Source organism: Erigeron canadensis, chromosome 8 (genome assembly GCF_010389155.1).
Source record: "Erigeron canadensis isolate Cc75 chromosome 8, C_canadensis_v1, whole genome shotgun sequence".
NCBI classification, from domain to species: domain Eukaryota; kingdom Viridiplantae; phylum Streptophyta; class Magnoliopsida; order Asterales; family Asteraceae; genus Erigeron; species Erigeron canadensis.
This window is the reverse complement of record NC_057768.1, coordinates 44705515-44720296: the sequence shown is the minus strand read 5'-3', so window position 1 is coordinate 44720296 and position 14782 is coordinate 44705515. Positions and strand designations below refer to the sequence as shown.

Genomic DNA, 14782 nt, shown 5'->3' with positions numbered 1-14782 from the left:
AGCATATAAATTAGAAACAAATTTCTACACGTTAATGTGTCACCAATGAAATAAAAAGAAAGTATGAAAGAAAGACAAAAGAAATTTCTATGTAATTAGTTTACCTAATTTGTCACATGAGCTTCTAACTAGTGTCAGACATATATAAGTCGAATTTAGTAGTCTTTTGAAAATTCGTTTCCCTTTCAACATAAGAGGGTTATGATAGTAAAACAAACTCTGATGATGGGGAAACAACATTTTCCTGAACAAGCAGCGATGGAAAACACTTTGTATAACTACCTACACTTCTGATATAGTGAGAAGCATCAATATTATCACTTATATATAATAATATATATATATATATATATAGGGGTTGGGTATTGTAAAACAAATAAGACAAAATATTGACCCTTAGATCATGATTAAATTGATGCACGAAGATTCACGAAATAATTGATGTATCATGATATTCATGATGCACGGTGATTATCACTGAAGAAAAACATATTGTTTTATTTGTTTTATTTTAATAATTGTTTTATTTTACCTAAAACCTATATTATATATATCGGGTAAAAAGATGATTTATGTAAGGTTCTTTTTTCGAATCTAAACCATCATTTTTGGCAAGATAATTCAGCAACTTATTATAATTGTCTTTTAAAGTATACGAATGCTATGGCTATAGTATAGGAATATACCCATAAACACTTTTTACAAAACACCATAAACCACGTGTATGAAGAATAATGTTATCACTTTCTTAAAAGACATAATGACAAGTTCGCTCTTGTACTATAATATTTGAATACATACGCACAAAAACTTATAACGTAAAATGATTAAAAGACTCAAAAGTATAATAATTATTGAAGTCCTAAACTTATTGAGTCATACCAGCGACACAATATGTCACATTAGCGAAACATTACAAACCAATCAGGGAAAATATGTCCAAAACGATGTCATCATACATAAGCCCTACCATTATTATCTATTTTAACAATATCACACTCGTGCTTTCATAATTGAATCACTAGTTAAACCACTTAGCAGATTACTAACAATATCACATCCTTAATTGGATTCATGTTTTTCACTAATAAGAAGATTACTTTATTTACTACTACAAGCAAAAAAGAAAGGAAACTTGTAGGTAATTTATCTATTAACTAAACGTAGTGTTACCAATCCCTATAACTTAAGATCGGTCACTAGATTTATTTATAATGAAAAAAGTAAAAGTAATTAATATTCCTAGAAAGTCATCCAAATAATTCATTTATCCCCATGAAAGTCATACAAATAATTTATTAATCCCATGAAGTAAGCAACAGTTGAAAGCTTAAATTCTTGTCTTTCCAAAAACAGAAAGTCCAAGTCTTCTCTTTGTTAACTATATTATCTTCCCTCACGTAGTCACATGACATTGTATTTTAATCTATTTGATTCTAAAGCCATAATATTACATATTTAAATGTAGTCTATATATATCGTAACTACTACGAGTAAAACTTAAACAAAACTACATTATCTTAACTATTGTGGGTAGAGATGGGAGAGACGTTGTCTGAAACGAGATCGCCGATGCCATTGCTGTATAGGCGGCATTCAAGTGGGGAGGTGTTGAAGAATTTGGCTTCCGTCTCGAGTAGTCTCTTGCCTGCATTTGGAACTCTTGTTGGCGACGATTCTCCTGTCCTTAAGAAATATGTTATTGCACCTTATGATCGTAGGTATCGGTAAGTAGTTCTTCAAATATGCATGCGGTTACTTAAGTTAATTATATATTTGTCATTATATATGTTTAAAATACTGCATGCGTATTGTTTAGTAATTACGAGTATATTGTTGTGCTTAGTCTTGAAAAAGAATTATCTAATTAATGACCGTAACACATTTGTATCTCCCCATGGTCTTAATCCCTCATCTTTTATTCATGTTTTTTTTAAATTAAAGATTGAACATGGCTACTATCAAATATTAATCATCAAAATATTAATACATATGTTCTAACAATTGCTTCAAACAGGCCGGACGATTTAACAAGTAGTATTTAGTAGATCGGCCGATTTAACTAGGATTGATATCTAGTTAAACCGATGAATGGTATAATTGGCCAGATTTTTTTTTGGGTTTTTTACGATTAATAAAAACTGTTATTTTTTTTAAGGCAAAAATTTATCGAAGGGTAATTTTGGGTTTTTAATCCTTTAGTTTTCATTGTTTATACTGTATATATTAAATATTGTTATTATTTTGAAGTTCTTTAATATGATGATTTATATAATTTTTTTTTTTTTTTACATTTGGTTGTTTGTGGAGTTTAAAGCTATGCATTTTTTCATTATAACTATTTGATATTATTTTTAAGTGAATTGTAAATGAAATTTTGTTAAATTGTAGCAATTTTAGTAGTATTTTTGTAAAATTACAAGCTAATTAGGTTTAAGTGATCTGTTTAACCGGTTCAACTAAAATATCTATTTTAATATATTGATCAATAGCTCCAAACATTTACTATTTATTTGAAATTTTTTATTAAATCGTTTAATATTTATTTAATTATATTTTTTGGACTTTTACTCTTGGTTAAAGTTCTGATTTTGGACTCTTGGTTAATGTCTATATTTGTATTATTACAAATTAATTGCAACTTAACTTTTTGTGCTAAAGTTTTAATGTCATTTCAAACTACTAATAATACAATATGATAGACGATATTATGTAACAATTTATATCTATTTTATGCATTAAGATTGATGGTTGTATCAATCGGGTTTGACAATTTTGTTCAAGATGAAATGGTTGAGTTTGTTTAAAGTTTTAGTTCTATTAAAAAGCTGTTATCAAAACTTTTCAATAATGTTTATGTAGAATTTAATCCGGTCAAATAAAAAGATAAGGTGGTTATTGGTTAGTATACAAGTAAGTAGTACGGACTATAATTTTTATTGAATTTTATAGCAAGGATTATTTGATGGTAAAATGATACTGGTAATATGGAAAAGGCCCAAACTTCAAAGAAAACCCCATCTATGCTTTTGAGTTCATGGGCTTAGATCCAACAAGATATCCATCAGAGTCCACTAATCGAGCATTATTTACTTTGCACAACGGAAAATGACTAGAAAAACGTATGCAACAAATCCAGCTCATGTTTGATAAAACACGACTTAAGTCTCATAACTCTTTTTTAGCACTATATAATACGGAGTATTAACTTACAAGCTCAACTTTTGCTCCAACCGAAATTTTTCAAGAAATTTAACTTTTAAATTGTAGATATTTTTCAATTAAGCTAAAAGCTCGAGCTCGGATCACCCAGGCCCAATGTAGTATTTTTTTTGATGATCCTAATTAATGTGAGCATATATATATATATGCAGGTGGTGGCAAGCATTTCTGGTGGTATTAGTGATATATTCAGCCTGGTCATCTCCTTTCGAGCTAGCTTTCAAGGAAGTCGCTACAGGCTCTCTCATGTTCGTTGATTTAGTCGTCGACTTGTTCTTTGTCATCGATATCATCCTAACTTTTTTCGTGGCTTACTTAGACAAGTCAACATATCTTTTAGTCGACGATCACAAAAAGATCGCCACAAAGTAATTAAACTCCATTAATCAATTGTATCTATCATCCAAACAGTCAACTATTCAAATGCATTTTTTTGCCCTTAACTCTCCAATATGTGTACTCATCGATAATTTCCAGATATGTGACACACTTGATGTTCCCGATGGATGTTGCTTCGACGCTACCTTTTCAGTCCATTTACCGCCTCTTTACGGGCAAACTCCACCATGGGCAGGTCTTCGGGTTCCTGAATCTTCTCCGACTTTGGAGGCTACGACGTGTCAGTGAGCTTTTCTCGAGGTTAGAAAAAGACACAAGGTTTAGCTACTTTTGGACACGTTACATCAAATTAATATGTGTAAGTAGTGCTTCATTACTTACAATCGCTTCAAAATGCAACATATACGTGCCTAAAATATAGGTCGAATAATATGCCTAAAACATTAAATAGATGACATATTTATGTCACTCATTCTCTTTCCTAATCTCCACCTTCAATCTTGACATGTGTCATCACTAGATTTTTAGGCATATCTTTAGGCTTGTAATTTAGGCGGATCAATCATTTTCCATCAAAATTAATTATTATCAATTATCAATAAAAAAAATTTTTATAGGTAACGCTATTCGCGATACACTCAGCCGGATGCTTCTACTACTGGATAGCGACACATCATCGGCCGGTGGAGGACACATGGCTCGGGTCTATCATCCAAAACTTTGAAGATAGAAGCATATGGTTAGGCTACACGTACTCGTTGTACTGGTCCATTGTTACACTTACAACGGTCGGATATGGAGACTTGCACGCGGTGAACCCTGGAGAGAAAGTGTTTAACATCTTGTATATGTTGTTCAACATCGGTCTCACTTCCTATCTTATCGGAAACATGACCAATTTAATCGTCCATAGCGCTGTTAGAACCTTTGTCATGGTACATAACCCCTTCATCTTCTTTTGGACTTCTAGGTTTCTATCACTTATTGTATATAGAATTTTCCTTTTTTTAACAGCTAAATATGACACCGAATCTAATCAACTCATAAAACTAACCCCAAATGCCTACGTCAAGATTTAAACCTTGGTCTTCTCCCTAAGAAGCAAAAGCCTCCATAGGCCCACATTGGCAATTGTATTTAGAACTTGACATGACATAAGTAACTGATTACTACTAATAAATTTGTATTGTACTAATTAAATTAAAGAGGGATTCGATCAACGAGATCTTAAGGTATGCAAGCAAGAACAGATTACCAGAAGGACTTAAAGAACAAATGTTGGCACATATGCAACTCAAATTCAAGACAGCGGAGCTGCAACAAGAAGAAGTCCTTGAGGATTTGCCGAAAGCGATTAGATCAAGCATTGCTCAGCATCTGTTTAGAAAAACTGTTGAGAAAACTTATCTGTTTAAAGGGATTTCAGAAGATCTTAGCAGCCAATTGGTTACAGACTTGAAAGTTGAATATTTTCCACCTAAAGTTGAAGTTGTACTACAAAATGAGATTCCAACTGATTTCTATATCATCGTTTCTGGAACCATGGTAACTGAAAATCGAGCTTAATTATTTTTCTCTTCTTCAACTTATAACGCGTATTATACATGAATGTTCTAATTATGTACAAATGCGCGCGCAGGAGGTGATAACACATCAAAATGGAATGGAGCATGTAAGTTTTATATATTTCTCTTTTCTTTCATTTGATAGATAAATATAATTGATTCTTATCATCGATCAATAGAGTTTCATTTCATTTTTGTGTATATATAGTTCTTGACAAAGTTAGGGCCGATGGACATGTTTGGTGAAATCGGTGTGTTCTTCAACATACCTCAACCGTTCACTATAAGAAGCAAGAAACTTTCTCAAGTGGTTCGAATCAGCCATCATCACTTCAAGCAATTTGTGCAGCCACTTACTAGTGATGGAAAGACAATCATGTCTAATTTCACTCAGGTTCATTCGATCAATTATTATCTCTTAAAAGATTTTCAAATAAAAATCTAAAAAGTTTAGTAAGTAAGTAGTGGCTAATTAAACACACATATATAATAACTTAATTAATTGTTTCAGTATTTGAGGGAGCTAAATAAGGAGGTTCAAGATGAGATACCATTCTTAGCAGACCTTCTTCTTGGAGACTTAGATACCGAGGTTAACTCTGCTAACTAACTGTTATAGTAAAATTCATCGATCTGTTCAAATTTTAATTACGTACATATGATACGAGTAATATATATGCAAAATGTATATCTATGCATCTTGTTTAATTAACAAATGGTAATTAAATGGAACAAAAAACGAAAACTTGCAGCCAATGGGACCTGTTGACGAGTCAAGAAACAATGCAACATCCTATCATGATCAGGAATATAATCAAGCAGGTTGGTGGTTAATTTCAAGAAACAATATATAGTTGTTGGTAACAACAGACAATTCATGACATGTGCTGCAGGGACACACGATAATGAAACTTCAAGATCATCAATTCCATTGAGGGTGATCATTCATGGGCATCATCCATCCGAGGAACGAACCGACACCGGAAAAGTAGTCCAGCTACCGGATTCAGTAGAGGACCTATTGAAGTTGACAGGTAAGCAATGTGGTTAATTTTGTCATATATAGTAGTTGAACTCAGTGTCTTACGTACATACAATTGTGAGCAGATGTGGTACCAAAGGGGGCGAATCCCCCTTCGGAAATCAAATTTTATCATTAGTTTTTTTTTAACAGCAAGTTAGTAATTAGTAGCTAGCAGTTAGTAATTAGTATTCGAGACACTACAGTAACATCCAATTGGGCAGTATGCGGAGCCCGAACCACGCATATCTGGGATGAAACTCAGGATTCTCGACCCCCCCTAAATAATACAGTCCTATAAACGTATAAAGTGGGATTCGAACCCTGATGAATTAATTCTTCAAGGTCAAATACATTTCCAATGGGTCACCAACCCAGTGGTTTCCATAAATTTTTGAATTTTGTCTCTTGTTGTGAGTGAGTGTTTTAACTGATATGATATAGTTGATGTATGTGATGCAGCGATAAAATTGGGGAAAAGAGGGACTATCATTCTAATGAAAGATGGGTCTCAAGTGGAAGATGTTCATGCTTTAAGAGACAATGATCACTTGTTTATATGTTGATATATAAGTATATCTCTATGTGCGTATAATTTCTACTAGATGACCAATGTGTTGCTCTTTGAAGTGATCGATGTTAGTGATCTTATAGTTATGTGATGTTGGTTTTTGAGTTATTTTGTAACGGGAAAGAAATAAAACAAAGATATGGAAATCTATCTACCTTTTAAAAGAACGCATGATTACATTATGTTTATCATATATGATGACATTTAGAATTTAATATTTATGCCTTTAACTTTTTATATTGAGATCCTTGAATGCATTTAGAGGGTGTTTGTGATTGCGTTGTAAAGTGATTATCTGATTATTGCATTTATTAAATGCAAATAATTTAAAAAAGTGTTTGTATGGAAAAGTGATTATTGGCTATGAAAACTCAGTTTTGGAGAAACATGTACCTACATCCTTTTTCAAAATGCAGTTTTGAAACCGCATAATTTATTTTGAAAACGCAGATTTTGTTTTGTAATCGCAATACAAAACACCCCCTTATACTCCGTATATCTTAAAATCAATAAATAATTCTTCACTCAACTTGAAATTTTAAACGACTCAAATAAACACATTAAACTACAAACAAAAGCAAACAATCGAATCTGTAAACCACTAGTTTTTGGCAATACATCGTCAAATGTGCTTTATTGTGTTGTACGATACAATCCTATAAAGCACAATCAATGGTGTATCGTGAAAAATTGTTGGTGTACATATCGTTTTCCTAGAAAGTAACTTGTGTTTTAATGTGATTTTCTCATGCATGTTTACAATTTGTTAACAACAAAGTATAATATAATTTGTTATGTACATATTCTAGCAATAATATAAATATATATATATATATATATATATGACAATATAGACAAATAGACAATATACGTTATTAATATACGAATAACATGATTTCGATAACAATAATATGTTATATTGCAAACATTAATATAATAAAGTAAAAAGTTTGCGATGGATCTATCTTAAACGTCAAAAGAGGTTTCATCACATCTAAAAAAAAAGATTATAACAAATGGATCTGTTAATTTGAACCATGGCTGCTAAAAGTTAAAAATTTAAGGACCATCAGTGCAAGTGAACTTGGAAAAAGACCGAAACTGTAAAAGAACACAAATGAAATGGACCATTGTTACAAAATTTAAAAATTAAATTAAAAATAACTCCACGGCTCGACATGCAGTAAGTTCATTTTATTTTATGTATATATACTATAGAATTGATGTCTGTTTTTATTTAGATAAGTTTATTTTTCAATTTATTTTACAAGTGTACGTGTAGAAATTAATACTTGTGCCTTTTAAAATGAAAGTTTCATATTTCACAAGCAATAACTTAATCAATAAGCATCTATTTTTTTCTATAGATAACGATAAATACTTAGGTTTTGTCCTTATATAGGTTTTTTTAGGAACTTAAAATAAACGCTTTTAAATTTCCCAAAAAGTTTTTTAAATTTTCAGTTTAAAATTTTTGTGTCAAACATAACCTTTAAAATTTTTCTTTTAACAATGTGATAAATAAAGTTAAAAGAATAGATATTACAGGACTTTATTTGAGATATAATTATATTATTAAAAAACTATAGGAATTATTTTTAATATTGTTGAGTAACTGAGTGATTATATATAACCACATACAATTGATTCACCAATTAAAGAAATAATAACTATATATAAACTAAAATCTATTAAATTATAAAATATATCATTATCTTATAATAATACAGTTAGGAAACTAATTATCTAAATTAGGTAATATATCATTAATAAACTATTAAGATGAGATATTAGAAAGAATTTATCATTTTTTATTTTTTATATTAAATATTATCATATAAAATACTTTAAGTTAAATTTTTTTGAATTTTAAAAGCAAATTAATCAACATTACTCCTTTTATATTTTAATAAATCAAAAAAATATAGTTGTAGTGATTTAAACTTTGATTTTTTCACAAACATTAAATTAGTGTGTAATATTTATATGTTTATACTTTATACTCATTTTACACATATATAAATATTATCGGTTGATTTTTGTGCGCTTTACCTTTTCAGCAGATATAGTGCCTGTCGTTAAATTTGTTGCAATATTAGTCTTCTTCGTTAAAAAATTTTAAAAAGTTCTAACAAGAGCTAACAGTCATTAGGTTATGTTTGAGTGTTTAACGGAAGTAACAATAACGGCAACAAATAAGGTCCTTTTCATTAACGAGGAGTTATGTTCTTTTCTCTTACGGATGTTAATGATTGTTAAATCTTATTTTAGTGTCTCACAAGAGTTATAATAACGGTCGCAAATCACGTTCATTCCTTTAACAGGGAGTTAGGTCATTTTCCCTAACGCGTGTTAACAAACAAATATATGTTATCTGAGTGTCCAACGAGAGTTACAAAAGCTGTTGCGAATCAGATCCATTTTTTCTAACTACCATTGGAGTATATAGTAATTGTGTTAAATTGATATTGTCTATCGGTCGCCCAATTTAACAAAAAATTTTGGGTAAATTACACTTTTCGTCCCTGAAGTTGGCAGTTTTTGCATTTTTCGTCCCTAACTTTTTTTATTACAATTTTAACCTTCAAATCGGCAGAATTTTTCAATTGACATTCTTTGGCCAAACAGTGTTAAGTTTCAGCCGTTAAGTGCCATACGGGCAAAACACGTGAGGGACTGAAAGTGAAAAACGAGAAAAGTTTATGGACGAAAACTGAAATTTACTTTATCAATTGTCATCATATTCATCTTCTCCGGCTGAGTGGCCGAAAAATTCACCGGAAAATTTAAAATGTCGATATCTCACTCGTTTCTTCGAATTAGACCACGAAACCACCACCAAACTTCTCAAAATTAATTTCCGCACGAATCCTAACCAAAAGATTTCGGACTCAACAATTGCCAGAAAACTCAAAATATGAAACCGTATTCGGCTTGTCATTAGCCCATGCTGGAAAAGCTAAATATGTAACTTACTAATGTGGCAAGGGACAGCCTCATGCTCGCACAACTAGTCATGTGATAGCAGGTACACAATGAAAAACATTATTTTACAAATTTCTCTGTATCGTTGCAACATTTTTTTTTTATAGAAATCCTTATGTTTACATGTTTGCATCTTTTTGCAAATTAAAAATTTGAGGTTATGGTAAGTTTCTTGTATATCTTAGATGCATCTTTGCCTCTTTTGTGACTAGTGAAGTGGGGGGAGTTTTCTTTATCAAATTCTTGCTTACAAACTGTAGGTTTTATGTTCCAGTAACGTCTTTGGTATTTGCTATTTATCAATGTGTATCCAATTTTATTCTTTGCATATAGGCACACATATATCAAGAGTAAAAGAATATTATAGATTTGTATGTTATGCTTCTAAGATTTTCAAGGTAATTTAAAATGGTTACTTTGGAACTTCATGCCAATGCTGTTTACTAATTGTTGTTATGTTCGTTTGAATTTTCAGCTTGGTAATGGATAATATAAGATTTCATCGTGCCTACCTAGCTTTATGTTCAAAGGAACGAACATATAGCAATAAGGTGAATATGGTTCATTAGTTTTTAGCTGTGTCTTATGTTGTATCTTGTTGCCTGGTTAAAGCTTGACGGAAAGGCATTACATATTTACCTTTTTCAGCAATTACGTGTGGTGATATGCATTTTGAGTTTTCTGGCAAGTATTGAATCTAAAATCTTTTGGTTAGGATTGATGCGGAAATTGATTTGAGAAGTTTGGTGGTGGTTTCGTGGTCTAATTCGAAGAAACAAGTGAGATATCGACATTTTAAGTTTTCCTGCGAATTTTTCGGCCACTCAGCCGGAGAAGATGAAGATGATGACAATTGATAAAGTAAATTTCAGTTTTCGTCCCAGAACTTTTCATGTTTTTCACTTTTAGTCCCTCACGTGTTTTACACGTGTGGGACTTAACAGCTGAAATTTAACACCCTTTGGCCAAAGGACGTCAATTGAAAAATTCTGCCAACTTTAAGGTTAAAATTGTAATAAAAAAATGTTAGGGACGAAAAGTGTAATTTATCCAAAAAAATTTATATACCTTTAACTAAATTTGCATTTGTTTCACTCATTTTTTGTTGTTTAGAATTTATTGTATAAAGTTAATATGTTATTCGTGTTCATTTATCTTATACCTTTTACAATGATTTGTATTAATGCATTTTCATTATTTTTCTTCCTGTTTTGTCACGTTTTCATTTATTTTTTATTTTTTTTGTTGTAATCATATGTAGTTGCTACATGATTAACATTCATTTCTTATTTCTTCAACTATTCATAAAAATAATCATGTAGATAATTGTTATATTTTATGTTTATCTATATACTACTTTATAATGATTATAGGTAGATGTTGAAAAGAAGAGATGCGAAATGACAATAATACCCTTTTTTATCAACATATTTAAACTCCTAATTAAAATCTACTCTCACTTCATCTTCACTTTCTGACATTCTCTCACATATACACTGAACAAACCTCTCTAAAAAATTGCAGCCACAACCACCGCAACCAACTTTCAACGTTGGAGTTACAAGACGCCTTATCAATGGTATCCGTTGCAACATACGGGTATCATGTTAATACACAATAATACATTTTCATACACATTAAGTAAGAAACAAACTAATGCCGCCTGTTTAAGGATTAAGTAAGAAACAAACTAATGCCGCCTGTTTAAGGATTCTGAAAATAATCTAACGTCCGGTACATTACCAGTAGTAATAAATTATAGTATTGCCTGCAAAAAAATTAATAAATAATACTAGTAAATAGCTTTAAAAAATTGTAAATAGCTTCGAAGTATGACTGTCACGTGGCATTCAAAGCGTGCGGTGGGCCTCACACAAAGGACTGAAACGAGAGAAAAACTGCAGATGCGTAGAAAATGATCTGAAAAAGCGAGCCGTTGGATGGGTAAAGAGAATCTACGAATAAGAGCCGTTTGATCATAAAGCTTCTATCTCATACACACCTATGAATCACAGGATCAAGTAATGATTAAAAACCCAAGTACACTACAGTACGCTTTTTTTTCTACTGTATTTCCTTTACTACTTTTCATAAACGACATAAGTTAATATTATTTATCTATATCTATATCTATACTTTTATACTATATAATAAAACAAATAACACCTATTTAAATTTTAAGTTTCAAACATTTACTATATAATAAAACAAATAACACCTATTTAAATTTTAAGTTTCAAACATTTACTTCCTCAAAATATCTCTTCTATCTATTATATATTTACCTAAAAGAACTATATGTCTTTTCTCTCTCCTCAAATCCTAACCACTCATTTTTTTTCTCTTTCATCCATAAATCATTTTATTTTTTTAATTCATTTAAAATATTTTATTTCAAAAATCGTACATCGATAAGTTAAAAAAAATTATATGGGTGTCTTAAAATTTCATGTTATTTCATTAGGGAGATCATTCGATATACTTTCGACAAATTTTTAAATCCCATGGTGAAGCCCGTAAAAGGGCGAAACCATCACCCCATCACTGCCATCGTCATTACATCACCACCCCGCCATCACCTTTATCACCTCCATCACCGCCACAACGTGCAGATAAATTTCTCTCGTATATATACAATTTACGTAATTAAATTATTTGTCATCGCCTTTAATCAGGGTGGTAAAAAGATGGTTCATTGTAATGAAAGTAAAGTTAGATTTGTTGTTAATATATATATATATATATATATATAAGAAAAGTGGGTATGTGGTTGTTAAGCATATAAGTTGGGTGAAAAACCCTTTACATATCAATACTTTAATATTTTGAATAAATGTTTGACCCCCCATGATTTTTATGATTTTAAAAAAGGTATGTGATGGGTTTTTCACCCAACTTTGTTGCCTAACAGTCTCATATTCCTTTCCCTATATATATATATTAGTCTTCAGTCCCGTTCAATGGACGGATAATCTCAAAATGTATATATCATATGTAAATATCAAAATAATAAATAACAAAACATGAACAAAACAAATTTTAAAAAATAAACCCGTTTGTAATAGAAGAAGAAGCCATAACTAAACTACAATTGGCAACAAACTAAATTATAAGAGATGAAAAATAACAATAATATAACAATTCATTATCAAATAATAAATAAACACGAACAAAATACCAAAAATAAAATATATATTTTTTTTAGAAAAATTACTTAACTTGATTTGTTATTAAAAATATAAAGGAGAAAAAAGAATAATATGAATAAAAATGATTAATAAAAATTTAGGTTGTATATATAATAACTTATTAAGAGATTTATATCTTTAAAATTAATAAAGATTTTTTTTTTTTCATTTGAAAAAGATTTATGATAGAGTTTTAAATATAATTATTTATTTAATAAGCAAATAAAAAAAATCTAGAAAAAAAAAAAGAGAGCTCTAGAGTAATTAGGATAGAACTTTAGGCCTAAAAAGAGTTTTGAGGAATGTTAAGTGTACCATCAACCTTCTCTTTTAGTTATATTATAAATATATAACTAAATTATTTTTTATTTAAAAAAACCCACTGGTTAGTATTTTATAACTAATTTATAACTAAAAACCCACTGGTAAAGTGATAGTAGATATAATTTAGAAGATAAATGATTAATGATGTAAATTAATTTATAAAGGGTAAAATAGTAATTTTCCATCTAACACTTTTATAAAAGAGAATGTGATAATTATTATAAGGGGGAGGGAGTGGTCATCCATCCTCCCCCAACACTAACCAATAAAAACTTGACACCTCAATCTTCCTGCATCTTTCCCAAATCACTGGCGACACTTTCCCTCATCTTCCCCCCATTTCCACTTTATCATTTACTATATAATATCATAATCTATAAAAATTAAAAAAATATAAAAAAGAATTGGGCCCACCACTTTCTTTCTCTTCCAATCAACTCTTTTATCTCTTTTTCCCCCTTTCTCTTTCCTCTCTTCCCCTCATCGGGGTTCTTCACCGAAAAAAACACTCTCTCTCCTGCAGGTAACCGTCGGCGGCGGTGTGCCCGCGCAGCCCCGTTTCCCCGCTTCACCTTCCCCGCGACCACTCCCTCTCCCTAAGATAGTATAGATTATAGAGGGGAAAAACTTTTGTTGTTAAAAGCATCTCCATTTGTAATATTGATTTTTCTTCTTGCTATTTATCTTTTATTTTTAGATATAAAATGCTATTGTAAAGACTTTTTTAAATAATCAATCATAAATATCATAGCATGTGATTATGTAAATACTAGAAATGGAGGGATTAAAGTGAAAATTTATGTAAAACAAATTCATTTATCTAATGGTAAAAATTCTTTTTATGATTTTTGGCTTAGCAAAAAGTTTTGGAAACCGCTCGTTTAAGTTGCACTGAAAAATTGAACTATATAGAAAAAACAAAAATATATCTAGTTTTATCTTATAGAAACATATTTTTGAAAAAATTTAGTACGACAAAAAAAAATATAAGAATGTGAATACGACAAAATAAAGGTGTGAATACAGATTATTTTGTGAAAAGAAAAGGATGAATGCATGGAAAATAAGTACAGAAGAAACAAACAAAACGAAAAGAGATTAGTAGGCAATTAAAAGTGGGTTAAAGGAGGTACACCAACATCATCATGATTAAACTTCATTACACTTAACTAAGGTTAGTTATTAATTTTGAGGAGTATAAAGAATGCTTTAAAATTTTAGGTGGGTTCAAAAAAGTCAGATAAACAATATAACATCTATTTTTTTTTAATTTTTTTTTTGAAAAGTAAATTTTATTCACACAAGCCCCGACAAGATAGCCGGCGGCTAAACTATGTACAAGTAAAATACTTACAACAATGTGAAATTACACCAATCACTCCAACTAAAAGTTTTGTGTTTCGTTCCACTCTTATACCAAAGAAAACCAAGAGATTTAATACTTTGAATAATCACCGTCACACTTATGTTGGCGTTGTCAAACTTCTTTTCATTTCTTGATTTCCAAATGCACCAGCAGCTTATAATGATAATACCTTTGAGTGTCGCATTCTCCTTGCTGTTCTTG

The 14782-nt window shown here is 30.4% G+C and overlaps 1 protein-coding gene across 1 annotated transcript; it reads left to right on the top strand.

Moving 5' to 3' along the window:
- The first annotated feature begins 1377 nt into the window (after positions 1-1377).
- On the top strand, positions 1378-6868 carry LOC122578665 (potassium channel KAT3-like). Its single transcript, XM_043750681.1, has 11 exons — positions 1378-1727; positions 3375-3590; positions 3700-3919; positions 4179-4496; positions 4768-5106; positions 5201-5233; positions 5335-5520; positions 5638-5718; positions 5879-5948; positions 6020-6160; positions 6610-6868. Exons 1-11 carry the CDS (start codon positions 1540-1542, stop codon positions 6711-6713), a joined length of 1896 nt encoding a protein of 631 aa, XP_043606616.1. The 5' UTR covers positions 1378-1539; the 3' UTR covers positions 6714-6868.
- Positions 6869-14782: the final 7914 nt, after the last annotated feature.